This window comes from Melopsittacus undulatus, chromosome 6, assembly GCF_012275295.1.
Source record: "Melopsittacus undulatus isolate bMelUnd1 chromosome 6, bMelUnd1.mat.Z, whole genome shotgun sequence".
Lineage (NCBI taxonomy): Eukaryota > Metazoa > Chordata > Aves > Psittaciformes > Psittaculidae > Melopsittacus > Melopsittacus undulatus.
In genome coordinates this window covers 77,188,612-77,214,875 of record NC_047532.1, presented here as the reverse complement: position 1 = coordinate 77,214,875, position 26,264 = coordinate 77,188,612, and the positions used below count along the sequence as shown (strand labels likewise).

Below are 26,264 nucleotides of genomic sequence, written 5' to 3'. Positions count from 1 at the left end.
GCATTCTGCCTGCAGGGAAATAAAGGGAAGGTCCACAAGGACTCCAGTTCAGCCTGAAAGCTGCGGAAAGGAAAACCCTTTAAACAAAGCTGGGCCAAGAAGACTTTCTGCCCGAGCCTGTTTAGAGAAGGTGATGTTTATTAAAGCGTAAGGATAAAACAGAACAACCCACGTTTGGCAGCTCTGCTGGGCCATGCAGTGACTGTATTCCCGAGTCCTAGTGCCTACAGCTTCAGCTTGGCCATGGTGGAGCGGAGCTGGAGAGTCCCCTCTGCCCACGAGCCTGGGTACTGACACATCTTCTGCCATAGATTCAGCTCCTCGCCCGTGGAGTCCATCCAGTCCACAGCTTGCCCATTGCTCATGCCTGTGGGAAGGATGGATGTGGGCAGAAATCATGGCCCCTTTCTGCAGCGAGGCAGCCTCAAGCAGGGCTGCTTGTGCCCATGGTTTGATGGGACCCAGGGCTCCTCATTCCCATAGTTTAATGAACCCCAGTGCTTCTCATCCCCATGGTTTGATGGACCCCAGTGCTTCTCATCCCCATGGTTTGATGGGACCCAGGGCTCCCCATCCCCATGGTTTGATGTGACCCAGGGCTCCCCATCCCCATGGTTTGATGTGACCCAGGGCTCCCCATCCCCATGGTTTGATGGACCCCAGTGCTTCTCATCCCCATGGTTTGATGGACCCCAGTGCTTCTCATCCCCATGGTTTGATGGACCCCAGTGCTTCTCATGCCCATGGTTTGATGGGACCCAGGGCTTCTCACCATTGCCCATTCCAAGCCGGACACCCCCAAGGAAGTCATTGCTGGACAGTGGCTCCCGGTCCCAGACCGTCAGCTCCAGGCAGATGTGCTGCAGGTCCTCAGGGTTGATGCCGTTGTAGACAAAGGTGTGGTTGTAATGAGGGTTCAGGGTCTTCTTCACCACCGGTGTCTTCCTCTTGGAGGCTCTGGTCTTGTGCGGCAGGAGGTAGCTGCGGAAGCGGCCCCTTGGGTTTAGCATGGCCTGAGCCCACCTTCCCTCATAGGGCTTGGGAATAGGGCCCACGGCAAGGGGCTGGGGCTCTGCTCTGCCTCCTCTAAAGCTCCTCAGCAGGCTGCAAAGCAGTCTGAGGATGGGAGAGGGCAAGGACCAGAGGCTGCTCATCCCACCTATGCTGCCTGGTGGCTGTGGTGGCAGCTGGAGCCCTGCCCTGCACACAGGGTCCCACCATCACCTCTCAATCAGCAGAACCCAGGGGATTTGGTACCAAGAGCATCTTACCTCTGGGCAGTCAGCAGAGTCCCTCCCCTCCCCATGTCCCCACAGCAGCGCAGGGAAGTGCCCTGGGATGCAGCCAGGGGGCACAGCTCCCATCCAGGACCCACACTCACCCCTTGACAAAGCTGTCCGAGGTCCCCCCAGATTTGGCAGCCGTGAGGTTCCTGGCTTCTTTGATCCAGACCTGGAGCTCGCCACCTTCGCCTGTTTTGCCTGTAAGAATCCCACCACAGCAGCAACCAATCAACCCTCATTTCCACCACCTTTCTAGCAAGGTCCTGCTGAACATCACAGAGGCAGGCATAGATCCCAGCTAGATCCATCCCTTACCGATGAGGTGAGAGCAGACAACTGGTCCAGCCCCATGAAGGCACTGGGACCACTAGGGCAGCCTGAGGACAGGCAGGTCTGCCCTGACCCAGAGCATCATTGCAAGCATAGCAGAGGGGAAGGCTGCAGTGGCACCATGTAAGAAACCCACCCAGACCCAGCTCTCATGGCCACAAGCAGGTCCCACACACTACACATTGATCCACAGCACTCACCCGTCCTGCCATTCCCAGCCACAGGGTGCTTGGGGGATGGGATGTACTTCATGGACACGACCAGCTCCCCCTTGTACTGGTGAAGACCGGCAGCATCCACCCCAATCTGCAAAGAGAAAGACTTAAACACTGCTGGAGGGTAAAGTGGATGTGGTGGTGGTCCAGCCTGCCTGCAGCATCCCCCCATGCTGTGCCAAAGGCCTCTCCTAGATGGGGTTTAGCTGGTACAAATGCCTATGGACCCTCCGCAGCATCACTAGGTCAGCCTCTGGGATCCTTCTTTGGCTCCATCACTTCCCTTAAGAAACCCTATTTAGGGGTTTCCACAAGCCCCAGCAACACAAAACTGAGCCCATCCTATGAGTTAGTCCAGAGAACCAGCCTCAAGCCCAGCAGCAGCATCTGCTGCCAGGGAGCTGCAGTAAGGCCATCCCTGCTTTGCTCTGGAATCACAGCAGGATGTCCAGCCCAATTTCCACCATTTGTTTCCCTGCATTGGCTCCAGCTCCTCCCAGCTGGGGCAGAGCCAGGAAACAGCATGGAAATACTTGATGGAGCAGAGCAAGCTCCACAGCATCACACAGGGGACATAGCGAGGAAAAGAAGGGGGCTCTCTACCCTTATTAACTATAACAGCATTGCTGCTGGGGGCTTCACTACCCCAAGGGTTTGACTTGGAACAAGCCTTTGGCAGCTTCTGCATCCCCCATGGAGGTCTCTGCATCCCCTAGGCAGAGGGATGCTGTGGGCACAGGGCAGCACCTTGCCATGCAGGGGCAGGAACTCCTCCAGGTGCCTCTGGAAGTCCCAGGCATGCAGCGGCACCTCCACCTCGCCCAGGAATGTGTTGCGGCCAAAGCGGTCGTGGTGCCAGACTGAGAACTGCAGTGTCCTCTCGGGCAGCAGGGACCTGTGGATCTCGTACTAGAGGGGGAGATGGGAGAAGCCCTGTGAGCAGGTGGGGCACACACATCAGGAGCACTGGGTGCACACAGGATGCTTGTCTCCCTTCCCAACCTCAAAGTGCTGGGGCAGTGGTGCAGGAGACCATGCTCTCCCCAGAGCCCATACAGAGGCAGGACCAGGGCTCATGGCATCCAGCCATCCCATCCCATCCCACCACAAGCAGAGCTCTGCCAGGCCACCGAGCCTCAGGTGGTCAAACCTCAGCAAACATAGGGCGTTAGGAGCCTGGGAACCAAATTAATTCCCACTTTCCATCCCTGCTTCCCTAGGGATGAGCTGCCAGGCTCAAGGATGGAGCCACTCAGTCCTACCACCTTATGAAGGCTGCAGTGGGGACGGTGAAGGGCAGCACCAAGTGCCTCTGGGCTCAGAACTGCCTTATCTTTGCCCCAGCAGCCACACTGCTTCCCTCCAACCACTGCAACCTGCCTGCAGGAGCCTTGTCCATGGAAAGCAGTGCACAGGGTAAGCAGAACCAAGCACTGGGGGATGCCACAGGGCCAGGAAGGCAGCCTGTGACCACATCCACATCCGTACCTCCACCCCACCACAGCCCCAGGGCTTGACACCACAGTGCTATTAGAGTCTGGAGTGGGTCTTCCCAGCCTTCACGGTGTTTGGATATGGGTCCTCTGCAGAGCCTCACACCCTCCATGGTTTGGAGCGCATCCCTCCCCTGGTTGGTCCAGCAGCATCCCCAGGGCTGAAAGCCTGCATCCCAGCCTATCCCCATCACCTTGAGCAGCTCATTGTACAGGGGGTTGATGGTGTTGCGTTTGATGGTTGTCTTGCGCTTCCCCTGCCGGGATCTGTCGGGCAGGAGGTAGGTCTTCACGTACCTGATGGGAGAACAACACCAAGGTCTCACCACAGCTGACCCCCTGAGCCTCCCAGGGCAGCCCCAGACCTCCTGCCTCACCAAGACATCCCCCCCACAACCCAGCCATCACCCCATGGCTCTCACGGGTTGGAGCGCTTCTTGCCCTCATCCCCATAGGCCAGCTGGCGGCACTCCTTCACGTGGATGAACAGGGTCTGTGTCTTCTGCTCGTAGCTCAAGGAGAAGGAGATCCCCCCGGTGACCGCAACGCTGCCGAAGTCCCCAGCCTCGCTGTAAATGCTGACCATGCTCCCCAGTGTGCTCTGGAAGACACGGCAGGGCTGAGCCAGTGCAGCATCACTTATAGTCCATCCTCATCCTCAGCAAGGCCTCTTCTGAACAGCCACACTCAGCCCCATGATTGGGAATGGATGCTAAGTGCATCCCATCACACGCAAGCTCCATAGAAGAGAGCTGGGTCTCCTTGTTTTGATTCCCTTCAAGGCCCCATATTCACATCTCTTGTCCATGCAGCCCATGCCTCCCTCTCACCCATTCCCTTTCTCCATCATCTCTTCCCATAGCAGAGCAGAGCATGGCCCCATGCCATGGGGACTCTGGAATAGGCTGCCGAGGGCAGTGGTAGAATCACCATCCCTGGAAGTGTTCAAAACCATGTAGATGAGGCCCTCAGTGACATGGATTAATGATGGCCTTGGGGTGATGGTTGGACTTGAGGATCTTAAAGCTCTTTTCCAACCTGGATGATTCTATGATTCCATGACTCACGGAGGAGGTCCCGCTGCGCATGCTGCCCCGGGCCACCCTCTGGCGATGGATCTCCACCAGGTTATCAATGTCCTCCTCCTCCTCCTCCTGCAGGGAGATGGACCAGCCATGCATGGGGAGCATCACCAGCCAGGCAGCCAGCTCCATGGCATGATGAGGGTCTCACCAGCTCCGTGTTGAGGCCAGGGACCGACTTGCTCCTGTCCCCCAAAGAGCCGCCTTCCCCCACGAAGTCCTCGGGCCGCAGGTCGATCACCGACTTGGTGTAGTCTGCACAAGGGACAGGGGGGAGAGAGGCAGTGGTTATGGGCACACACAGCCCTACTGCTCCCACCCGCACCAAAAGCCACCTGCATCACCCATGCCAGCACCCAAACCCCCTGCACCGCACACAGCGCTCACCCGCTGGCCTCACCACCCGACGTGGGTTCTTCTTGAACATCATTTCATGCTCATCCAAGGCGCTGCTGCGGCTCCCCACGGCACCATCCTGCGGAGGACAGGTCCCGTCAGAGCACGGCAGGGATGGGCATCCCATGAGGATCCCGATCCCACAGCCAGGACAGGGCACGCACCCGTCTGGAGAACACGTGCTTGGAGTGGAGAGGGAGGGTCAGGCTGGAGGCAGCAGGTCCTGCTGGTGCAGGAACCTGTTTTCCATCTCGGAGAGGGGTGGCTCTCTCCAGGGAGTTACTCCTGTGGAGGACATGGACAGGGGCAGAGCTGGGAGAACAAGGGCTGGCCAGGATGTGCCATCTCCCCACAAGCTCCACGGAGCACCCCAGCCTGGGAGCAGAGGACCTGCCTGTCTACAGACAGGCTTCAGCCCAGCTCCCCCTCACTAGGCTGGGAGAGCCACACTCCACATAAAGCTCCTTATCCAACGAACCCGGGGAGCCCCTCACCTGCCCCCCAGCCCACCAGGACTCGGTCTGTAGCCATCCAGGCTCATGTTTTCCATGGATTCTGTGTCGCTTTTGCCATCCCGAGGGTCTGAGGCATCTGGAAACAAGCTGCAGACAAACCAAACCACAGGTATGTCCTGTTTGGCAAGGAGGAGGGACTGAGAGGGAGCTGCTGTGCCAACACGGAGCCAAGCAGCATCGCTCCCATCCCTGTGGCAGATGCCTGGGGCTTGGAGCAGAGCAGACAGCTGGATCCTCACCTGGGGCCCTCCCGCGGTGCTGGGGGGCTCTGCTTCTGCACTGGGGAGGAGCTTTTGGGCTCCCCAAGCTGGGCTTTCTGCAGCAGGGTTTGTCCCACGGTCTCCCTTTTGCCGGCTGCAAGGAGAGAAGCATCAGGAGAACCAATGCACCAAGCCCATTACCTGGAGAAGGAGCTGCTCCCAGCCCACCAGGGAAAGCTGGAGCATCCAGAGGGCCGGGATGCAGGAGGAGGCATGGCTGTGGCAGTCCTACCTGCTGCCTTGTGCCGCAGGGACAGCCGCACCATGTCACTGCCCAGGCGGTTGGCGAAGCGGTTAACTCTCTGGTCATAGAACCAGTCGCCTGTTGTCTTCTTCAGCTCACTGCAGGGCAGGGGGGCAGTGAGGGTGGGCAGGGAGGCACCCCAACACCACCCTCAGTGCTGCCACCAGCCAAGGAGAGCATGATCACAGTGGGCACACTCAGCAGGTGACGATGCACTGGGCAGATGATGGACCCAGTTACATTGCCAGAAAACATGGGAGCAAGATGGGGTTTACAGGACAAGAACAGCCAAGAGGAAGGACCTGGGGTGCTCAAAACACAGGCTGCACAAGGGGCACAGGGGGATGCTGGAGTAAAGTAAGAGGGGAAAAGGAACCGGGGGGGCATGAAGGAAACCCAAGAGTGAGTCACAACCCAGCTCTCCAGCACCCAACCATGGATGCCCACCCTAGGAAGTGACAGCAGAGACACCTTCCCTGAGCTGAAGAAGACCAGTGGTGGTAGGCAAGGACCATGGGGCATCAAGCTGGGGTAAGTGGGGCCAGAAGGGGCACGCAGCAGTCCCAGCCCGGGTACTCACGCCTCCTTGGAGCAGACTTTGCAGTGCCAGGCGCTGTTGGGGCCGTAGGTGCGGCAGTCCCGACACACCAAGTGGTTGCAGCCCCGGCAAGTGTTGGCCTTGGGGCTGACCCTGCCCAGGCTCTGCTGGCAGCGGGCGCACGTCCGCTCGCTGTAGCGCTGGCTGCCCCGCTTGGCCCCCTTCCGACGGATCTCCAGGAGCTCGTTCTTGAGACGCCTGCTCGGACCCCACCAGTGTCAGAGCCGCGACGGCTTCCACCGCCCGCTCGGAGCAAGGCAACCAGCGCCCTGCCCGGCCCCAGCCTCACCTGATCCTCCTCTCCTCCGCTTTGCGGAGCTCCTCATCGCGCTGCAGGACCTGCAGGATCAAATCCTTCTCCACATCCGACAGGAAGGACAGATCCACGGCCTCCGACATCGCTCCGCCCGGGATCGCTCGCCCTCAACCAGCAGTATCCGGACGCGTCCGTGCTGGGAGCAATCCCTACTCTCAGCACAGCCGCATCTCTGCTCGCAGCCCCGCCGGGTGCCGCGGTGCCCGCAGCCGGGGCAGGGCTGGATGCCTCCTCCTCCCAGCCCCGAGCGCCCGCACCCAGCCGCCTCCCGGCCCTGCCCAGGGCACGGCGCTGCCGCGGGCCGCCCGCCAGCCCCACTGACCTCAGCCGGCTCTGCGGGACCCAGCACGGCCCGGGGGGGAAGAACTGCCCCGGGCTGCTGCCCGCACACACACACCCGCACCCGCACCCAGGGCAGGATCCGGCCGGGCTCCGCACCGTCCCCCCCGACGGAACCGGTCCCGGAGCCCCCACCGGGGGGTCTCTGCACTCCCGACGGCACCGGCGGGGAGCGGCTGCTGCCGACCCCGTTGGGAGGGTTCCTCCTGCCGAGACCGGGAGCAAGAGAAGCAAAGGGACGGGACCGGGAAACAACGACGACACCGACCCGAGCCGACGGGGCGGGCACAGGCGGCAGCCCTGGGCCTGAGCGGACGGAAGGGAACACTCACCCCCCCCACCCCGTTTCCCCAGTACCTGCCTTGGCTCCGGCCGGCGCCTCCCGGCAGCAGCGGGCAGGGAATGGTGAGGGCGGTGCCGTCTCCTTAAAGGCACCGCACCCACAGCACCGACGGCGCGGCCCGGGCGGGAGGCGGCGCCCGGCGCGTCCAACCCCGCCTCCCCTCGGGCACAGCTGCGGGTCCCCGGGGCCGGCTCCCCCCGGCACGGCCCGCTCGGTGCCTGGAGCAGGGCACGCAGCCCTATGGGAAGGCAGCTCCTCCCAGAGAGCACACACAGGCCGGTATGAAGGGTACAACCACTGGAACTGCCCCTCGGGGTCCCTGCACGACAGCAGGCTGTGGATTGAGACACCAGCACCACGGCCACGGTGTTCCCAAGCCCTGCCCGCAGCAGAGGACGGCCTCACTGCAAGGTTCCAGTCTCTGTCCTTGTCCTTCATGGGCAGATGTGGTTCCTGTCAGGCTCCTTGTGCCCGCAGCAGCACAGGAAACAGGGAAACAGGACGAGGCGTGGGGCTCACAGCGTGGGAAGGTGGCTTCTTGGCACACAGGGTGTGGGAGTGAGCTGGGAGCAACCTCAAAGCAGACGTGAGGGCTCTGCCCACATGCTGGCTGCATCCCAGGGATCCCTGCCCTAGGACAGAGGCTGCAGGAGGAAATGGGACATCTACATAGGGGAAGATGCACCAAGACACCACAGGGCCTGGGGGAGATCCCTCGGGGATGGAGGTTTCTCTGCAACACAGGTGCAGACACAAGGCTCATGCAGAGAGCTCTGGGCTCACAGGTAGAGCTTGAGAGCAGAGACTTTGTCCCCCGAGCCCCTCCACACAGCACCCTAAGACTCAACCTCCTCAGGTCCTACCCCTACATGGGCGCCAGTGTTCATGTTTTAAATGGACACCAACACAAGAGGTAAAAAACATCCTTATTTCTGCAGAAAGGGGAGAAGAAACCAAGATGAACAGACCTGGTTCCAGTGCACTTAAAAAGCATGTTGGTAAATGGAGACACAATGCCTATCCCTGATTTGCCAAAATGAAAAGCAGCAGGAATCCAGGGTTTATGCAACCCTGTGGCCCTCTCCTGTGTGAAAATGGAGCTGAAAGTGCCACCATGTGTCCAAGGCAGTGATGGACAGGACTTGAGTGCTCTCAGCCCCAGCTTGCTCCATCCTCAGCCTGGATGTGACCCATGGGAGTACATTCCCCCGTTTCACTGCAAGGCACTGCCACTGGGAACAACGGGATGCAAAGCACATCCAAGCTATCAGCAGGCAGTGGTGGCATCTCCCACCACCCATGCTCCAGCATCACCGTCCTGTGGGATCTGGAGTGATGGGGGAGCTGGCAGTGGGTTCTGTGGGCAGTGTCGGCCGGCACTCGAGGTCCAGCACGAGGTGATGCACATGGGGTGCATAGGACTTCACCGCCTCGATGTGCAGGATGCTGGTGCTCCATGACTGCCCATGCAGCTCTGCCAGCAGCCCCTGGATCCGTGATGCTGTGGCTTCAGCCCATCTCTCCCACTCAGGTCTGATCCTGGCCCTCTGCTTCTCCTTCCCACCACCCTCCACTGGGTGCTGTGCTTCTCCATCAGGGCTGGATCCCGCTGGGAATGACTCTACATTGTGATGGATGTGGAGAACACCACCCGTGGCCTTCTTGAGGACGCGGCATGCCACCGGCCAGCCCTCCTCCGAGCTGGGAATGAGCCCCAGGTTCACCCTGTCCGCCACGTCCCGCAGCTCCAGCTGGAAGGAGACAAGGGGTGGTGAGGGGATGCAGTGCAGGGATGGGGTCCGTGGCTGGGGGCAGCGCTCACCTCCCGGTTATCACCGTGGTGCACACGGCAGCGGTCCTGCACGCCGTTCAGCACCAGGTTCCTCCGCAGGGCCTCCACAGCGTGGCTGTTCCACTCACAGGCATGGGCAAAGGCAGCTGCTGCATGGACCAGGTAGGGCAGGGTGAAATAGCCAATGCCTGGGGGGAAAGGAGGTGGCAGCAGCTGAGGCAAGGAGCCAGGCACCTCTCCTGGGGCAGAGTGGGATGTGACTGACACCCTGGGTCTCTGAACCTGCTCTGCTCTGGGTTGGAACAAGCCCAGACACTGGGGAAGGGAAATTCATCCCTTCCTCCTCAAGAGCAAAATCTGCCCTATTTACAGAGGAGCTTATTTTACCTAAAACAGAGGAAGTTCAGGTTAGATATAAGGAAGAAGTTCTTTAATGTGAGGGTGCTGAGGCGCTGGCACAGGGTGCCCAGAGAAGCTGTGGCTGCCCCATCCCTGGGAGTGTTCAAGGCCAGGTTGGACACAGGGGCCTGGAGTAAGCTGCTCCAGTGGAAGGTGTCCCTGCCTGTGGCAGGGGTTGGAAGTGGAATACCTTAAGGTCCTTTCCTTCATGGAAGTGTATCCATACAGGTTCACAGAATCACAGAATCCCAAGGGTTGGAAGGGACCTCGAAAGATCATCTAGTCCAAGCCCCCTGCAAGAGCAGGGTAACCTAGAGTACATCACACAGGAACTTGTCCAGGTGGGCCTTGAATATCTCCAACATAGGAGACTCCACAACCCCCCTGGGCAACCTGTTCCAGTGCTCTGTCACTCTCACAGTAAAGAAGTTCTTCCTGATGTTCACATGGAACCTCCTATGCTCCAGTTTACACCCATTGTCCCTTGTCCTATCACTGGATATCACTGAAAAAAGCCTAGCTCCATCATCCTGACACCCACCCTTTACATATTTTTAAACACTAATGAGATCACCCCTCAGTCTCCTCTTCTCCAAGCTAAAGAGACCCAGCTCCCTCAGCCTCTCCTCATAAGGGAGGTGTTCCACTCCCTTAATCATCTTTGTGGCTCTGCGCTGGACTCTTTCAAGCAATTCCCTGTCTTTCTTGAACTGAGGGGCCCAGAACTGGATGCAATATTCCAGATGCGGCCTCACCAAGGCAGAGTAGAGGGGGAGGAGAACCTCTCCTGCCCTACTAATCACACCCTTTCTAATGCACCCTAGGATGCCATTTGCCTTCTTGGCCACAAGGGCACATTGCTGGCTCATGGTCATCCTCCTGTCCACCAGGACCCCCAGGTCCCTTTCCCCTTCACTACTTTCCAGCAGGTCAACCCCCAACCTGTACTGGTACATGGGGTTCTTCTTCCCCAGATGCAAGACTCTACACCTGCCCTTGTTGAATTTCATCAAGTTTCTCCCTGCCCAACTCTCCAGCCTGTCCAGGTCTCGCTGAATGGCAACACAGCCTTCTGGTGTGTCAGCCACTCCTCCCAGTTTAGTGTCATCAGTGAACTTGCTGAGGGTACTCTCAGTTCCCTCATCCAGGTTCAGGAGCCTTTCAGAAATGATACGAAGGCAAATCTTTCCCCTGGATCCACATGATTCCCACGACCAGCACTAGGTACACAGCAGTGCAAGGTCATCTGAACTCCTCAAAGGCACCAGGGACACAGGAGGAACAGCTGTGCCAAGTTAACTGAGAGCTCACAGAGCCCGGGTATTATTCCAATCCAGGCTGGAAATGAAGTTCCACATCCACCTGGATGCCACAGGTCCCCCCACCACCGCTCTCTGCCCTGCCAAACCCCTCTATTACCTGCATAGAGATCCACCAGCACCTCCCCGGCGCAGGGCAGCGATGCCACCCTCAGCTTCTCCGTGATGTTACCCGGTGAGAACATGCACTTGGTCACATCAAAAGTGTACCTGGGAGAAACCACAAACCCGATGAGGGCAGCCCCTTCCCTGCAGGGGCCACATCCTGCACCGCAGCTCCTGCCCTACCTGATCCCATTGTCCACATGCTCCACCCAGGGGTCCTGGCCCAGCAGCAGGGTGACACTGGGGGACCGCATCCCTCCTGGCAACACCCGTCCTCTCCGGGCCAGGCGCCGCGCACCCAGTGCTGATGCCACCGTCTCCCAAAGCACCGGACCTGCAGCACATCCATCCCGGCAGCTTTGGGAAGAGCTCTATGGGCAGCATGGGGCCGGCAGACCCTGTCCCCCTTACCCAGCTGCTCCCAGGGTGCAGCCCTGAGGCTGTCCTCGCTCAGCATCACCAGGTCCCCATGGCGTTGCCAGGCTTGGGGCACATCTCGCTCCAGCTCTTCGGACCAGCTCTCGCCCAACAGCCGCCGCAGCTCATCCCGCAGCCTTCGGGCAGGCGTCTGCCGGCGGAGTGCCCTGGAGGGGATGGGATCCTGCAGGAGGGATGGGGCACATGGGGATGAGACCCTTCTATCCTCTAGCAGGGCTCAGGGGCTATCCCAACCTGGATGTGGACCAGCCCACAGGGCATCTCCTGGGGCAGGCTCAGCAGGGAGAGCTTCTCCTCCAGCACGGGCAGTGCCATGCGGCCCCCTGGCACCTCCTGCAGCTGGTAGCGCTTGTCCAGGAGCTGCTCCGCTTCCAAATGCTCCCTGCAAGGCCAAGGCATGGTTAGGACCTCCCCAGACCCACAGCCCACCCCACTGCAGGGCAGAGACCCCCGGGTGTGGGGCTGGCCCCCTTTGCCTGCACCCTGAGCAGACACAGGGCTCCCCATTCCCCCCTCCAGGCTCACCTGAGGCGCTGGGCGAACCGTGGCTCCGTGGCCAGTGCAGGGATGGGGATGGGGGCATCCATGGTCTCCATCCCGACAAGCTCCAGGATGGAAGGATGTCACCGGAGGGCAGGGATGTGGCTGCCTATCAAAAGAGCACAGGCTGCAATGGAGAGCCAGGGTCCCTGTCACTGCCATGCAATATCGGGCTGCCCTAGAGAGCAGCCGGTGACAGGGGCAGTGGGATACCCAGGGAGATGGGATCCTCTGGAGAGGGGATGGGGATTGGGTGCTGCATGGAATGGGGTGCCAGCTGGTGGGATACCGGATGGGATGGGGTGCCCGGGGTGTGAGGGAACGGGTGCCTGAGTGATGGGGGTGCACTGGGGTGGGATTCCCGGAGGATAAGGGTTGACGTACCAACAGATGGGATACCGGCGGGTGGGATAACCGGAGCGCTCTGCCTTAGGGCCGGTGCCGGGGCTGGATTGTTGTGGCCGCGGGGCTGCCCCGGGAGCCAGCACCTCGTGTCCGGGTGTCTCGGGAAGGGCTCCGCAAGGACGCAGTGTCTCTGTACCCCGATATCCCGGTACCCTGGTATCCCGGTATCCCCATATCCCGATATCCCGGTACTCTGGTATCCCGGTATCCCGGTACTCCGCCCGATCCGCTCCCCGCTCCTACCGTGTTTCCGGCCGGACCGCTTTCCCCGCTACACCGCCGCCTCCATGTGAGCTGTGGGGGGAAGCGGAAGTGGGGGGATGGTTGTGGGGCCGGACCGGGGCCCGGCGGCGCCATGGCGGGGCTGTCGGTGCGGGACCCGGCTGTGGACCGCTCCTTGCGCTCCGTGTTCGGTGAGCGCTGAGGGGGCAGGGATGGGAACAGGGATGGGGACAGGGTTGAGGGGCAGGGATGATGGGCAGGGATGGGGGCAGGGATGGGGGCAGGGATGGGGGCAGGGATAGGGGCAGGGATGAGGGGCAGGGATGAGGGGCAGGGATGGGGGCAGGGATGGGGGCAGGGATAGGGGCAGGGATGAGGGGCAGGGATGAGGGGCAGGGATAGGGGCAGGGATGAGGGGCAGGGATGGGGGTAGGGATAGGGGCAGGGATAGGGGCAGGAATGAGGGGCAGGGATAGGGACAGGGATGAGGGGCAGGGATGGGAGCAGGGATGAGAGCAGGGATGAGGGGCAGGGATGAGGGCAGGCGCTGTTGCGAGCTGGCCGGCCGGGCCCGGTGTCACCCCCGCACTGACCGTTGCCCGTTGTCCGTGTCCCGCAGTGGGGAACATCCCCTATGAAGCCACCGAGGAGCAGCTCAAGGACATCTTCTCGGAGGTCGGGCCCGTGGTCAGCTTTAGGTGAGGGTGGCGGCTCCCTCCGAGCTTCCTTTAGGTTCCTTTAGGGGAGGGTGGCAGCAGAGCGGGGCGGCCTCGGGGCTGTGGGGTCCAGACATTGAGGTCCTGCAGCGGGGTTCCCTAGGGATGCAGGGCATAGCGGTCCTAGCACAGCAGCCCATGGCGGTGGGGAGGCACTGGGTGGCTTTGAGGACCTTTCCAACCCGAATTGTTCAGTGATTCCATGGGATCTCCAGGCTGGAGGCACTGGTGGCATGGAGCCTGGGCAGATAAGTCTTTAGGTCGTGATGAGGCTGTGTGCAAAGGGATGGGATTGCTCCACAGGGATGTTTTCTTGGCTTGGCACCAGGCTTCAGAGAGCTCTCAGTGAAGGGTTTGGGACTTTTGGAAGCAGCCAGTCCAGTTCTGTGTCCCCAGAAGTTGTCTTTGTGGGGTTATGAGAAGCACGGGGCTTGTGCTGGTGGCTTTGCTGACACTGGGGCTTTGGGAACAGCCATCAGGCCAGATCCAGGAGACCTTTTGGTTCTCAGTTAGGGCTTGACCTGATTCCGATGCCTTCACTCCTCCATGGTGCACCCCAGCATCCCTCTTGAAGCACTGGGGAGTGGTGGGCACTGCTCAGTGCCTGCACTGCCCTCAGCAGTGTGGTTCTCTCCTCCTCGCTCTGCAGGCTGGTCTATGACAGGGAGACAGGCAAACCCAAGGGCTATGGCTTCTGTGAGTACCAGGACCAGGAGACAGCGCTCAGTGCCATGCGGAACCTCAACGGGCGCGAGTTCAGCGGCAGGGCCCTGCGCGTTGACAACGCCGCCAGCGAGAAGAACAAGGAGGAGCTCAAGAGTGAGTCTGAGCTCTGTGCTGGAGAGGGCACTGCTGCGGTGCTGGGCCTGACCTTTTCAGCATGACATTCGTGCCTCTTCCATGGGGCTGGCAGAGGGACTCCTGGAAGCAGAGGCTGCTTCCGTGAGACCTCACAGCTGGCCTGCTCCAAGTGATGCAGCAAGTGGTTTTGCAGAGGGATGCATGGGCTTAGCTGTTTTCACTCTCAGATGATTCTGTTTTCATTGCTTCCCTTTCCTTATAATGGTGTGGGGCTTCCCTTCTGATGAGCCCATTACAAACAGTTCATGTTGCCATAGGAGGTCACGAACTCTTTTGCAGGCTTGGGCACAGGTGCACCCATCATAGAGTCACCCTATGGGGACCCTGTCAATCCTGAAGATGCCCCTGAATCCATCAGCCGGGCGGTAGCCAGCCTGCCACCAGAGCAGATGTTTGAGCTCATGAAGCAGATGAAGGTGAGAGGAAGGCTGCACCCTATGAGCACAGCTTCTACCATGGCTGCAGCCCTTGTGTCTTGCTGGAGCTCTAATCTCATGTGTCTTCTCAGCTGTGTGTCCAGAACAGCCCCCAGGAAGCCAGGAACATGCTGCTGCAGAACCCCCAGCTGGCTTATGCCCTGCTGCAAGCCCAAGTGGTCATGAGGATCGTGGACCCAGAGATTGCACTGGTTTGTCCCTTGTCCAGGGTTGGTTGGATATTGGTGGCCGCCCACTGAGGGTGGAAGAAAACTCCTTTCTGCTTCTTCTGCCCCTAGAAAATCCTGCATCGCCAGACCAGCGTTCCACCTCTGATCTCAGGCAACCAGCAGGCAGTGCCAGGGCCAGGACCTGGACCAGGACCAGGGCCTGGGCCAGGGCCAAACGCACAGCTGAACCCACAGAATACCCCCTCGTCCCAGCCACAGCCCATAGTAAGAGCCTACATGATGCACAAGCAGTGCAGGGCAGAGCTGAGCATTGCCAGCTCCAGCTCTCCCAGCTGGGGGGCTGGTGCCTGGGTGCCGGGGCTTCCCTGAGGTCTGGTTTCTCTCTGGGCAGGGTGGGATGCACGTGAACGGCGCTCCCCCTCTCATGCAGCCCCCCATGCAGGGAGGAGTGCCAGCCCCAGGACAGATGGCAGCTGCTGTGCAGGGCCCTGGGCCCATGGCTCCAGGAGGTGAGTCCTGAATGGGTCCTGAAGACAGACCCCCCCCCCATAGCCAGAGGCTTGGTTCCATGAGAGCACACATAGCCCCATACCATGTGTTGTGGCTGTGGCTGCTGCCAGCAGCGGTCCACAAAGTTGGCTTATCCGTGTGTTCAAGTAAACCTCCAGATCCTTGCCTGGGAATGGGGAGGTATTTGGGGGCAAAGGAGTCTGATAGTAGCACAAGGATGATTGAGGGGGGCTCTCATGTCTTCCTATTCCCCCTAAGGTGGGATGCAGCCGCAGGTTGGGATGCCAGGTGGAGGACCTGTCCCATTGGAGCGTGGACAAGGTAAAACGCACATGGATCAGTGCTGTGTGCCATGTGAGCCTCCAGTGGGGCCCGGGCCATGGGTACTGAGCAGAGCTGCACCAAGAGCCCCTGCCAGCTCCCTGCAGCCTTCCCATCCCTGTACCTGGCTCTGTTCGCTTAGGCTCAAGGCTGCGGCACCAGCTCTCCTGCTCCCCCTCACACACACACCACTTTGTTCTGTGTCATGTTGTGCTCTGGAAGCCAGGAGAGCTGCCAGCCCCTGCAGAGCCCTCCGAGCGGGACATGCCTGTGTTTTCCACCTCTCTGTGAGCCCGTGTCTGTCCCTGTGCTTGTGCAGGCAGGCAGAGCTTGTCCTTCTCTGGCCCCTTCCGGCTCCTCCGCTGCCTGGGTGCTGGGGAGCAGCTTGAGCTGCAGCCGCGTCGCCGTGCCCGGCAGAGGGAGCTGGGCCCTCGCTTTTGCATGCACAGAGAGGGCGAGGCTTGGCAGGGAACTTCCCAAGGAATGATGCTTGCCTTTCCCTCCGCAGGCACGGTCTGTACGGCCCAGCCCCGCAGCCGGATTCCTTACGGTGCACCCGCCGGGTTCCCGTTCTCCCAGTAATGAGGCACGCAGGCACTTGACGCCCCTGTTGCCTTGACTTGTATCATAGGCCTTGTTTCAGGAACCTGTTCTGAGCCCCTCTGGTCTTAGGGGCTTTGGACTCTTGTTTTCTTTGGGGTGGGCACCATCTCGCTGAGAGCAACCAGGTAGTTCTTGGCACCCAGAAGGTTTGGAGCAGGCAGAAAGCTGGCACTGGGGAGTGCTGCAGGGAAGCTGTGAGCAGGGGCAGGAGCTGGCTGTGCATCTGCAGCATGCCCCTTGTCCCAGCAGGATGTCCTCTTGCCTTGCATGTCACACAGTGAGTGAGGGAAGGGTCGTGCCAAGCAGTCTGTCCCTTCTGTAGTGGAGGAGGTTGATCAAGGCAGATGTGCAGCGTGAGCATTCCCATAGGTTTTGCTAGGGGACTCGAAGGAGCAGAGGTGCCCCTGCACTGTCCCAGAGCTGAGTGCATGTGTGCATACACTATTTACGTGTCTGCTCTTCTCCCTCTCTTCCTGCTGCTTGCCCAGGGAACCTGCAGCTCTCGCCCGTGGGACCTGCCAGGCCTGCGTCTATCGAACGCGTTCAAGGTATCCCAGTATCTGCCTGCTCCCTCCTGCCGTGGAGCTCGTGTGGAGTGTGCAGAGAGCAGCGCTCCCCCAGCTGTGTCTAGGGGCCACCAGGTCCCTCTGTGTGCCCTGCTTGAGAGCAGGAGGCAGGAAGTCCTCTGGGGCTGGAGGAGAGAACAGGCTAGGGCCATACGCTAGTAAGAAATGGAGAGCCTGCTAGAGAGCATCTTTGCTTAGGATCCAGCCCTCTTTGACACTTCACCACCAGGTCTTGCTTCGCTCCTGGCCTCACATCAGCAGGATGTTAATGCCCGTGCTTGTAGGGCTTGCCATGGGGGCACCCACGCTTGGTTTGGCCACCTGGAGCTAAAAGAACCCTGAGACAGAGCCAGATAGGGATGAAACCAGCAGCTAGAGAAGGGGTTTTGGTGTGCTGTGGCCCTGTGTGAGGGGCTGCCCCCTCGGCAGTCAGCATGGCTCACCCACCCGCACCAGGGGAGCAGTGTGGGGCTGCCCCACACCCGAGAGCGCTGGGGGACAGTGTCAGCATTGCACTGGTCATACAGATCCTCACGAGCTCTTGTGTGTCTCCCTGGCAGTGCCCATGCCAGACCCGAGGGCCCCTATGCAGCGTGGACCTCTACCTGCTAGTGGCCCGCCGCCCCGAGGCCTTTTGGGAGATGCCCCGAATGACCCTCGCGGAGGGACCCTGCTCTCAGTCACTGGAGAAGTGGAGCCCAGGTGAGGGGAGAGGGAAGGAGAGGAGCTCTTGGCACCATCCCCTGCCCAAGGGTGACCTCTCGCTGAGGACAGGGATGGCACCATGTGTGCTGCTGCCCATGGGGGCTGGCCCGGTTCCCCGGGGACGGGGCATCCCCGGGGTGGTGGCAGCAGCCCTGTGGCATGGGGCTCACAGCACCCGTCCCTGTGCCAGCCTCACCCTCCTCCCCTGCGCCCGGCTTCGGGGGCACATCCCAGCGCTCTGCCCAGACCGTGCCAAGCCAGCCAAGTCTGATTCACAACTCTCTCGCTTTTTCTCCTCCTCCTGCTTTGCTCTCCTCGTCTCTCTGCGTCAGAGGTTACCTTGGGCCGCCCCACCAAGGAGCCCCTATGCACCATATGCCTGGGCATGACAGCCGGGGCCCCCCCCATGAGATGAGAGGGGGACCCATGGGAGAACCCCGACCACTGATGGGAGAGCCGCGGGGGCCCTTGATGGATGCTCGAGGTGAGAGAGGGGGCATGAAATAATGGGTGGCTTTAAAGAGCACAGACAAGGAGTCAGAATGGAGCCCACTGCCCAGCAGGAGACACAGGAAGGGGTTTGGGCAGTGGAACAGCTGACTCCAGGGCAAGGAGGGACAGTCCCATGGGGTAACAGTCTTCTTCCAGGCATGTCCCCTCTGCCCCAAGGCCTGCACCTTCTGGCCCCCAGACAGAGGAGGTAGGGGGCTCGCTTCATGCTCCCTGCATCCCTGCTCTCTCCAACATCTCGCCTTGTCTTTCCTCTGCAGTTGGGAGAGATCCCCGAGGGCTGGAGCCACGAGGATTGGAGCCACGAGGGCTGGAGCCCCGGGTGATGGAGGCACGAGCCCTGGAAGCACGAGCCCTGGAGGCGCGAGGGCTGGAGCCAAGAGTGCTGGAGGCCAGGGCCATGGAGGCCAGGGTCATGGAGCAAAGGGGCTTGGAGCCTCGAGGGCCTGGTCCCAACCCACGTGGCCCCATGCCTGGTGGGATACAGGGTCCTGGGCCGCTTAGCATGGGAGCCAGTGGCCCGCAGGGGCCCCGCCAGGTACACACAGCACCTCTGCTCGGTTGGGTGCTGGTGGTGTCTTGTAGATGGGGACTGGGTGGGGATTGATCACATCCTGCAGCAGCAGCACCTCTGAGAGTGAAAGCCTTTGGTGGCTCTTAGGGAGTCAGGGCATCCATCCGTCTCCATGGCACTGCCCATCTGTTGGGGACAGGACATTGCTTGGGCCTCTCCACCTGCTTCTGATGTGCAGGAACTAGAGGGGCAGGAGAGTTCATAAAACCCCTGTGTCTTCATACTCCGGTGTCTTCAGGCTGGAACATCTGCTTGATGTTCCTGTATCCACATGGCTGAGTCCAGAGACCCCTTGCTCCTCACCTCATCTCTTGTGCTCACAGGTTCCTAATATGGCAGGGGCAGGCATGCAGGGAGGAGGCATTCCTGGAGCAGGAGTCCAAGGAGCTGGCCAGCCCGGAGGCTTTAGCCCTGGGCAGAGCCAGGTCACCCCCCAGGATCACGAGAAGGTGAGAGGACAAAAGTGAAAGGGTGAGACACTGGGAGCAGCACTTCCTATGTGCCTCACAGTGGTGGGAGCAGCCATTCCTGCCTCAGGTAACTCAGACTCTGACTCTCCCTTGTCCCCACAGGCAGCTCTGATCATGCAGGTTCTGCAGCTGACAGCAGACCAGATCGCCATGCTGCCCCCAGAGCAGCGCCAGAGCATCCTCATTCTGAAGGAGCAAATCCAGAAGTCCACAGGAGCTCCATGACAAGGTGATGTCCTTAACTCAGCCTGTGCCTCTCCCCTTCAGTGAACCGGAGCTCAGAATGGGGCTCTGCTGTTCCTCTCCATGCTGGGCTCACTCTTCCCCTTCCTTCTTGCAGCCCTGGCTGGTGTGTGGTGAAGGTGATGCTCCATGGCAATTGCTTCCCATTGCTGCCTGAGCTGATGCTGCGTTTGGGAGAGGTTTCTCCCATGACATTTTCCTTTCCCACTCATCCTTTTGTTTTTTTCCTGTGTGTATATTTTATGATGTTTGAAATAAAGTGGGAGGAGGGTTTGAGTAAAGTCATGTCTCTGGTTGCCTTGTTTGGACTCTCATGAAGGCCAGATGGAACTGTTGGGTTCTGGGAGCATCCAGGCTAATGCAAACCACTCGCCTTCCTCATTTCTCCCAGCACCAGAGCAAGAATGGATTTCTGATGTGCCATGCTGTTGTTCACAGCTCTCCACAGGGGGTAAGCTAAGGGCAGGATGGGGAGCTCGGCTTTCTATCCTGTAAGTGATACAGCAATTGGATACCCCCCCCCCAGCCTGCTCAGGGAGGGTGGTTTTGCCTCTTCCCTGTATATGCTGGAGCAGGATTTGTTGCCTTTGCATGAGCTGCATTTGGATCATGGAATGGTTTGGGTTGAAGGGACCTCAAAGCTCCTCCAGCTCCAACCCCTGCCACAGGCAGGGACACCTTCCACTGCAGCAGCTGCTCCAAGCCCCTGTGTCCAACCTGGCCTTGAACACTGCCAGGGATGGGGCAGCCACAGCTTCTCTGGGCACCCTGTGCCAGCGCCTCAGCACCCTCCCAGGGAAGAGCTTCTGCCTAAGAGCTCATCTCAGTCTCCCCTGTTCTGGCAGCTTAAAGCCATTCCCCTTGGCCTGGCCCTACAGGCCCTTGTCCCAAGCCCCTCTCCAGGTTTCCTGCAGCCCCTTTAGGCACTGGAGCTGCTCTCAGGTCTCCCCTTCAGGAGCCTTCTCTTGTCCAGGCTGCCCCAGCCCAGCTCTCTCAGCCTGGCTCCAGAGCAGAGCTGCTCCAGCCCTCACAGTGTCTCCATGGCCTCCTCTGCACTCACTCCAACAGCTCCACATCCCTCTTGTGCTGCTGCCCCAGAGCTTGATCAGGGCTGCAGGGGGGTGGGTCTCCCCAGAGCACAGCAGAGGGGGGAAAGTACCTACACGGAGCCTTTTAGTGCAAAGAAAATCAAGTTTAATGTACCCTTTCATGCAGAGAGCTGTTTAAACCCAGAGGGGCATGCTTATCCCCACTGCCTGCTCAGCATGGCCGTGTCCCATCCCTGTCCCACAGTTCTGCCCAGCCTGCTGGGTGCTCCTGCTGCTTCCCACTGCTCCAGCAGCATCATCGCAGCACGTGCCTCTGGTTTATCAATGGGGGTCCATGCAGAGCAGTCTTTGACCTTCAAGTTTCTCATGGAGAAGGAGTCTTGCCTGGCTTCAGTGCATGTACCCTTCAGGAGATGCTTACCCCTGGCACAGGGGATGACATGAGATGTGTGGTCCCCTGCCCGCGGGGTTCCCATTCTGGCTGCTCTTAGAAGTTCTCCTTGTTGAAGTAGAATTTGACCTTCCTGGGGTCCAGGCTGGAGTGCTGGTGGCAAGACTTCTGCAGGCTCTTCGCCAAGGCCCCCGGCCCACACAGGAACACGCCAACCACCGACCTGCACACAGCACAGGGACATCAGCCCCAGGTAAGGGGCCCAGGGAGGACGGGTGCCCCCAGCACCCTGAGCCCCCTGCTCTGCTCTCACCTGGGATGTGCTGCAGCCACCGCTGTGAACTCACTGTTCCACATGGGCCGTCCAAAGCTGGTTTTGTGCCTGAGCCCTGTCACCGTGTCCACAGCAGTGTCGAAGCGCAGCGCCACATTGTTGGCCTGGGCAGAGCAGGGGCAGTGAGGACCCTGCCACCACCCCTGAGCCCATTGACAGTCCCTCACCATGGAGGAGCACCCACTGCTGATGCCCACCAAACACCTGTAAGTCATTGCCATCCTATGTCCCCCCCCCTTGCCCATGGTCAACTCACAATGCTGGTATCCCAGCCAGTGAGGAAGAGGCGGTAGGTGAGGAAGTCAGCCTTGCCCGACTCGGCCATCTTCTGCTCCAGCGAGGCAAGCAGATCATTGAACCAGGCAAAGGCTCTCCTGTCCCGGCAGAGCCAGTAGAAGTAGATCTGGGATGCAGAGAGGGATTGCTTGCTGTGGAGCAGAGCAAGAGGGATGGAAGGATGACGTGTCAAACCCACGCTGCTCCCATGGTACAATCCATACCTTCTTGGTCTTGAGGGTCTGGTCACCCTGCTGGAGCTTGTACCAGATGGACGTCAGGATGGAGGCAAAAGGGGTGACACCAATGCCTGCTCCCACCAGCATGGCCACCTCGTACTGGAACACATCTTCACTGGCTGTGCCAAAGGGACCATCCACCTTGATTCTGGCCAGGGAATGGTCTGGATAAGAGGCATGGCTTCCCCACATCAGCCCATTTGAGTGGTCCCCAGCCTACCTGGGCATCTCCAGCTTCTGCTGCTGGAAGGTGTCGATGAGGCGCTCGGTCCAGTCTCCGGCCTCCCGGACGTGGATGGAGAAGAAGTCCTGCTCGGGTGCAGAGGTGAGGGTGAAGGGATGCCACTCCAGCAGGGAGATGGAGGGGCAGTTGACGAAGATGTACTGCCCCACTTCCATGCGGAACCCCTTCTTCTGCATCTGCAGCTCCAGCACACGGGAAGGGTGCATCACCACCTATGGGGAGGGATGAGGCTCAGCACCCAGAATGGCTCCTGTCCATCTCCCCATGGCCATCATGGCAAGGAGCTTCAACATGTGCTCCTGCTCCACACACCTTGGTGACAACCACTTTCTGCCGCGCACGCCAGACCCGCAGCATCCGCTCAAAGATGTAGAGGATGACGGGGCCCAGGACCCACTTCCAGGACTGTGGAATGGAGGAGAGTAAAGGGCTGGAGCATCCCAAGTGAAAGGGAAAAGTTTCTCCCCCTTCCTCCATCCCAGCACTGCCCTACCTCAGCAGGGATGCTCCCAAACTCGGGGTTCTTGCAGCAGGCATGGTTGCAGTTCTCGTCCTTGTGTGTGAGGTACTCAGCGCAGTGGTGTGGATGCACCTCCTTGATGCTCTCCTCTGTCTGTCCCCGCACCAGCCCACTGTGGGGAGATGAGGGCTGAACCTGGCTCATGTCCCCTCCTTCAGGGTCCAGCCTCAATGCATGAAGCCAACTGGGAATGGGGAGTCCTGAGAATGGGGACCTCAACTCCCTGCTGCCCAGAGCCTTACGCGATGCCATGGATGACAAGCCCAGCAAAGTAGATAATGAAGAGGTGATGTGTGTACCAGAAGACCTCAAAGTAGTTCCTGCGGATGAACTCGGTGGAGGACGTGACCATGAGGATGAGCGCCAGTGTGATGATGACTCCCGTCAGCCCCGGGATGGTGGTGAAGGCCACGTACTCGACCGTCTACAGGAACAACAGCAGGATGGGTTAGGGATGCAGGTGCTGTTGGTGATGGGGAGCTGGATGCCAGGGTCCCGCTCACCGTCTGGTTGGAGTGGATGGGATTCAGCCACTTGTTGCTGCCCTGCAAGTGCATCTTGGAGAGGACAGCGTGCAGGCTGCCATCCGTGGCCTGCTGGCTGCTGTTGTAGCGCTCCAGGTTGAAGAGGTGGGCAATGGTGTGCACGGCTGGCAGGGGACAGGCAGTCAGCCCATGGTCACCTCCCGGTCCCCACTGTGCCCCAGCCCGCGTGGGGCAGTACCTGTGAGCAGGGCCAGGGTGTACGCCACCAGCTTGTGGAAGGTGAGGTTGTGGTCCAGCTGCTTCCGTAGTGTCCGCCGGCAGCACTGTGGGACAGGCAGGGGTGTTGGGATGGGGATGGGGATGAGGATGGGGATGGGGATAGGGACTGAGGATAGGGATTGGGGTGGCCTTGCCACCACAGAGCCCTCACCGAGCAGGTCCCACGGAGGAAGGAGAGGAGGTTGCGGCACACGGGCAGCAGGATCAGCATGCTGTTGAAGTTGAGGCACTTGGCTGATGCTCGAGCCCATGCCAAGGCGGACTGAGGAGAGGAGGAGGAGGAGGGATGAGCACTGCTGTTCCATGCCACAGGTTGGGTATGTCTGCCTGCAGCTGTGCTGCTCAGCATGGGGCTTGGGCAGGATGGGGTTGAGCAATGCTGAGATGGGGAATGGGAGGTGGAGTGATGCTGGGGTGGGGACTGGGAAGAAGGGTGATGCTGAGCCAGGAAAGGGCAGTTTTGTCCCCAGAGGGTGGTCAGGCATCGGAACAGGCTTCCCAAGGGAAGTGTGTGGAACCAGCAATCCTGAAAGTGTTCAGATCCACGTAGATGAGGCTCTCAGTGCCATGGGTTAGTGGTGGCCTTGGCAGTGCTGGAGAATGGTTGGTCTCAACGATCTTAAAGGTCTTATCCAACCCATTTGATTCTATGAGAGGAGAAGGACTGGGAGGGGGCGATGCTGGGCTGAGACATGACAGGGACCAGCATGGGCTGTGAACTGGGATGGAGCAGGCTGGGAGAGGGCAGGACAAGGAAGGGGCATCGGTGCTGCAGGGAGAACCTTACCCCGAGGATGGCCCTGGTGTAGAAATACTGGTCATCCTGATCGAAGAACAGGAAGTAGTAAGTGAAGAGGAAGATGTTGATGCCCAGCCAGGCTGCCTGCAGGGACAAGCCACAGCCTCATGAGGGACCCTCCTTTCACCCTAGCATGAGGGTGCATCAGGACAATGCAGACCCTCCTGCTCTATGTGAGCTGTGGCAGCACATGGGGCAGGGACATAGGGACAAAGGTGGGGAGGGTGAGTCTGGCAAAAGGATCATTGGGTCACTGCAGCCCCGTGCATCACCCTGATAAGGAAGGAGGAAAAGCGGGTGCAGATCCCAGTGCTGGTTGGGGCTGCGTGGGGAAGACACTGGGAGGAGGAAATTTCAGCCCCACGGCACTGCCAGCCCCTACCCAACCCTGCTGCATCCCACAGCAGCCCTCTCACAGCCACACCGAGTTCCCAAAGCCCCTCTGGCTTGTGCTGTTTTCTTCAAGTAGTTTAAAGAAATGAAGATGATCGGATGAGAGCTGGGCTGGGGCAGCCTGGAGAAGCCTCCTGAAGGGGAGACCTGAGAGCAGCTCCAGTGCCTAAAGGGGCTGCAGGAAACCTGGAGACGGGCTTGGGACAAGGGCCTGTAGGGACAGGCCAAGGGGAATGGCTTTAAGCTGCCAGAACAGGGCAGACTGAGCTGAGCTCTTAGGCAGAAGCTGTTCCCTGTGAGGGTGCTGAGGCGCTGGCACAGGGTGCCCAGAGAAGCTGTGGCTGCCCCATCCCTGGCAGTGTTCAAGGCCAGGTTGGACACAGGGTCTTGGAGCAGCTGCTGCAGTGGAAGGTGTCCCTGCCTGTGGCAGGGGTTGGAGCTGGAGGAGCTCTGAGGTCCCTTCCAATGCAAACCATTCCATGATTTTAAGCTGCACATCCCTGTTTCTCATGCGCTTGCAGCTCCTCCCAAGCGGTGCCACCCAGACAAGCCCCGTTACACCAGTGATGCCACAGCACGGCACCAGGCATCCAGAGGGTCCACCGTCACACAGTGCAGGCTCTCACAGGAGCCTCCTGCTTTCCCAGGGGGAGAAGATATTCCCAGGCAAAGCAGCCAGGCAAAGCTATGGCATTTTTAAGCTTTACATCAGGATCCCCCTTTCTTTTAAGTCATGTTTTCCTTAAGCTTTAGGAACCCCATTCCTCCCTGACCACTGGTGCTGTGCAGGTTGGCTGAGCAGAGGGGGTGCTTCTCTCTCCCTGCCCATCAGCCCCCTTTTCCCCCTGCTATCCCCCCAGCCCATGCTCCCCATAGCCCCCCCACATCACCCCCAGCCCCACACACTCACAAGGACCGCAGCAGAGAACCAGTGGTTGACCAGCCAGTTGCCCATGGTGCACTGTCAGTGCCTGCACTGCCTGCCCAGGGCTTTATGGAGGCAGCGGCAGCCCCGGCCATGGGAGCAGCTCCTCAGGGACTTTCCCCTGAGGAGCCTTTGAGGAAATGCGGGCTGGTTTCAAAGGCCGCCTTCCAGGAAGGCAGGGCTGACCCTATCAGACAGCCGTGACATCAGCCCCCTGCACCGGATGGGTATGATCACCACGGAGGGGGTGCCCTATGGCACCATGGTTGGGTGCTGCAGGGCATCAGGGTGCTCCTCGCACGCGTTTGCACTATTTGGGGACAAAAATGGGCTTTTCTGAAGGGAATTTCCTGGTGGGAGGAAGGTGCAAAGGGTTCAGCTCTGTTGTGCTGCTCCCAGCCTTCCTCACCAGCCTTCACTGCCCCTGGCTACAAGAAACCATTGGAGGAGGAGGAGGAGCAGCATCCCGGCACAGTGCTGATGCCAGGCTTCAACCCAGGGATCCACTGCAGGGTGGGTAAGTTAAGACTGAGCACCAGCGGTTCTGTACCCCCGTGAGCACCCTCAGCCCAGCACCAGCATCCTCCCAACAGAGCTGACCCCACAAAGGATGCTTTGGGATGGAGGAGGGTCACACTCCTGATTTGTCACTGGGATGCCTGGGTCACATCTGCATCCCTGCTGCTGTGCCAGCCACCCTTTCTCTCCCACCTGCCTTCCAAGGCAGCGTCCTGAGGCCCAGGGTGCTGGTGCTTGGCTGGGAACAGCAGCCGGGGCCTGGAGGAACAGGTTGGGCAGGATTGCTCCTTGCAGCCTCGCACCTGGCCCACGGCCATGGCCACGCTGATGGAGGTGCAGGATGAGGCAGGCCCCTGTCCCGCCGTGCTCCTGCCTCTTCCCAGCTCCATTGTGGGGCTCCCCCTTTACCCCAGTACCCACTGGCACAGCCCCTACTTGGTACCCATGAGCACAATCAATGGGTGCGCATCCATGCCAGCCCCAGCGCGATG

At 60.0% G+C, this 26,264-nt stretch overlaps 4 protein-coding genes across 10 annotated transcripts; 1 reads left to right on the top strand and 3 right to left on the bottom strand.

Moving 5' to 3' along the window:
* Window positions 1-117: 117 nt before the first annotated feature.
* SYTL4 (synaptotagmin like 4) lies at window positions 118-7,520 on the bottom strand. 4 transcript variants are annotated; one of them, XM_034064176.1, is made up of 17 exons: window positions 7,433-7,520; window positions 6,706-6,868; window positions 6,399-6,614; window positions 5,807-5,916; window positions 5,554-5,668; window positions 5,294-5,401; window positions 4,964-5,084; window positions 4,791-4,878; window positions 4,555-4,658; window positions 4,389-4,475; window positions 3,744-3,922; window positions 3,516-3,618; window positions 2,576-2,737; window positions 1,814-1,919; window positions 1,382-1,481; window positions 773-981; window positions 118-367 (listed from the first exon to the last, which is right to left on the bottom strand). In XM_034064176.1, the coding sequence occupies exons 2-17, from the start codon at window positions 6,813-6,815 to the stop codon at window positions 225-227; spliced, it is 2,061 nt and encodes a 686-aa protein (XP_033920067.1). In that variant the 5' UTR covers window positions 6,816-6,868; window positions 7,433-7,520; the 3' UTR covers window positions 118-224. The 4 variants fall into 4 exon arrangements, with proteins under 4 accessions (XP_033920067.1, XP_033920068.1, XP_033920069.1 ...); XM_034064177.1 differs by having other exon boundaries at window positions 7,429-7,447; XM_034064178.1 differs by lacking the exon at window positions 7,433-7,520 and adding an exon at window positions 7,055-7,100.
* Window positions 7,521-8,601: 1,081 nt separating this feature from the next.
* TRMT12 (tRNA methyltransferase 12 homolog) lies at window positions 8,602-12,586 on the bottom strand. Its single transcript, XM_034063857.1, has 7 exons — window positions 11,993-12,586; window positions 11,714-11,849; window positions 11,441-11,672; window positions 11,213-11,363; window positions 11,025-11,134; window positions 9,237-9,394; window positions 8,602-9,165 (listed from the first exon to the last, which is right to left on the bottom strand). Exons 1-7 carry the CDS (start codon window positions 12,061-12,063, stop codon window positions 8,725-8,727), a joined length of 1,299 nt encoding a protein of 432 aa, XP_033919748.1. The 5' UTR covers window positions 12,064-12,586; the 3' UTR covers window positions 8,602-8,724.
* A 150-nt stretch (window positions 12,587-12,736) lies between these two features.
* Window positions 12,737-19,506, top strand: CSTF2 (cleavage stimulation factor subunit 2). Of its 2 annotated transcripts, XM_031048271.2 has the most exons (14): window positions 12,737-12,825; window positions 13,254-13,332; window positions 14,000-14,169; window positions 14,491-14,627; window positions 14,720-14,839; window positions 14,927-15,082; window positions 15,210-15,327; window positions 15,587-15,649; window positions 17,379-17,520; window positions 17,856-18,007; window positions 18,294-18,571; window positions 18,931-19,056; window positions 19,180-19,306; window positions 19,418-19,506. In XM_031048271.2, the coding sequence occupies exons 1-13, from the start codon at window positions 12,768-12,770 to the stop codon at window positions 19,300-19,302; spliced, it is 1,722 nt and encodes a 573-aa protein (XP_030904131.1). In that variant the 5' UTR covers window positions 12,737-12,767; the 3' UTR covers window positions 19,303-19,306; window positions 19,418-19,506. The 2 variants fall into 2 exon arrangements, with proteins under 2 accessions (XP_030904131.1, XP_033919747.1); XM_034063856.1 differs by lacking the exons at window positions 17,379-17,520; window positions 17,856-18,007; window positions 19,418-19,506 and having other exon boundaries at window positions 19,180-19,302.
* A 991-nt stretch (window positions 19,507-20,497) lies between these two features.
* On the bottom strand, window positions 20,498-26,165 carry NOX1 (NADPH oxidase 1). Of its 3 annotated transcripts, XM_031048239.2 has the most exons (13): window positions 25,240-26,165; window positions 23,925-24,020; window positions 23,289-23,399; window positions 23,097-23,181; window positions 22,877-23,022; window positions 22,616-22,797; window positions 22,347-22,485; window positions 22,166-22,258; window positions 21,830-22,065; window positions 21,595-21,757; window positions 21,351-21,497; window positions 21,074-21,198; window positions 20,498-20,983 (listed from the first exon to the last, which is right to left on the bottom strand). In XM_031048239.2, the coding sequence occupies exons 1-13, from the start codon at window positions 25,282-25,284 to the stop codon at window positions 20,857-20,859; spliced, it is 1,695 nt and encodes a 564-aa protein (XP_030904099.2). In that variant the 5' UTR covers window positions 25,285-26,165; the 3' UTR covers window positions 20,498-20,856. The 3 variants fall into 3 exon arrangements, with proteins under 3 accessions (XP_030904099.2, XP_030904098.2, XP_033919621.1); XM_031048238.2 differs by lacking the exon at window positions 25,240-26,165 and having other exon boundaries at window positions 23,097-24,453; XM_034063730.1 differs by lacking the exon at window positions 25,240-26,165 and having other exon boundaries at window positions 22,877-23,181; window positions 23,289-24,453.
* Between the last annotated feature and the right edge of the window lie 99 nt (window positions 26,166-26,264).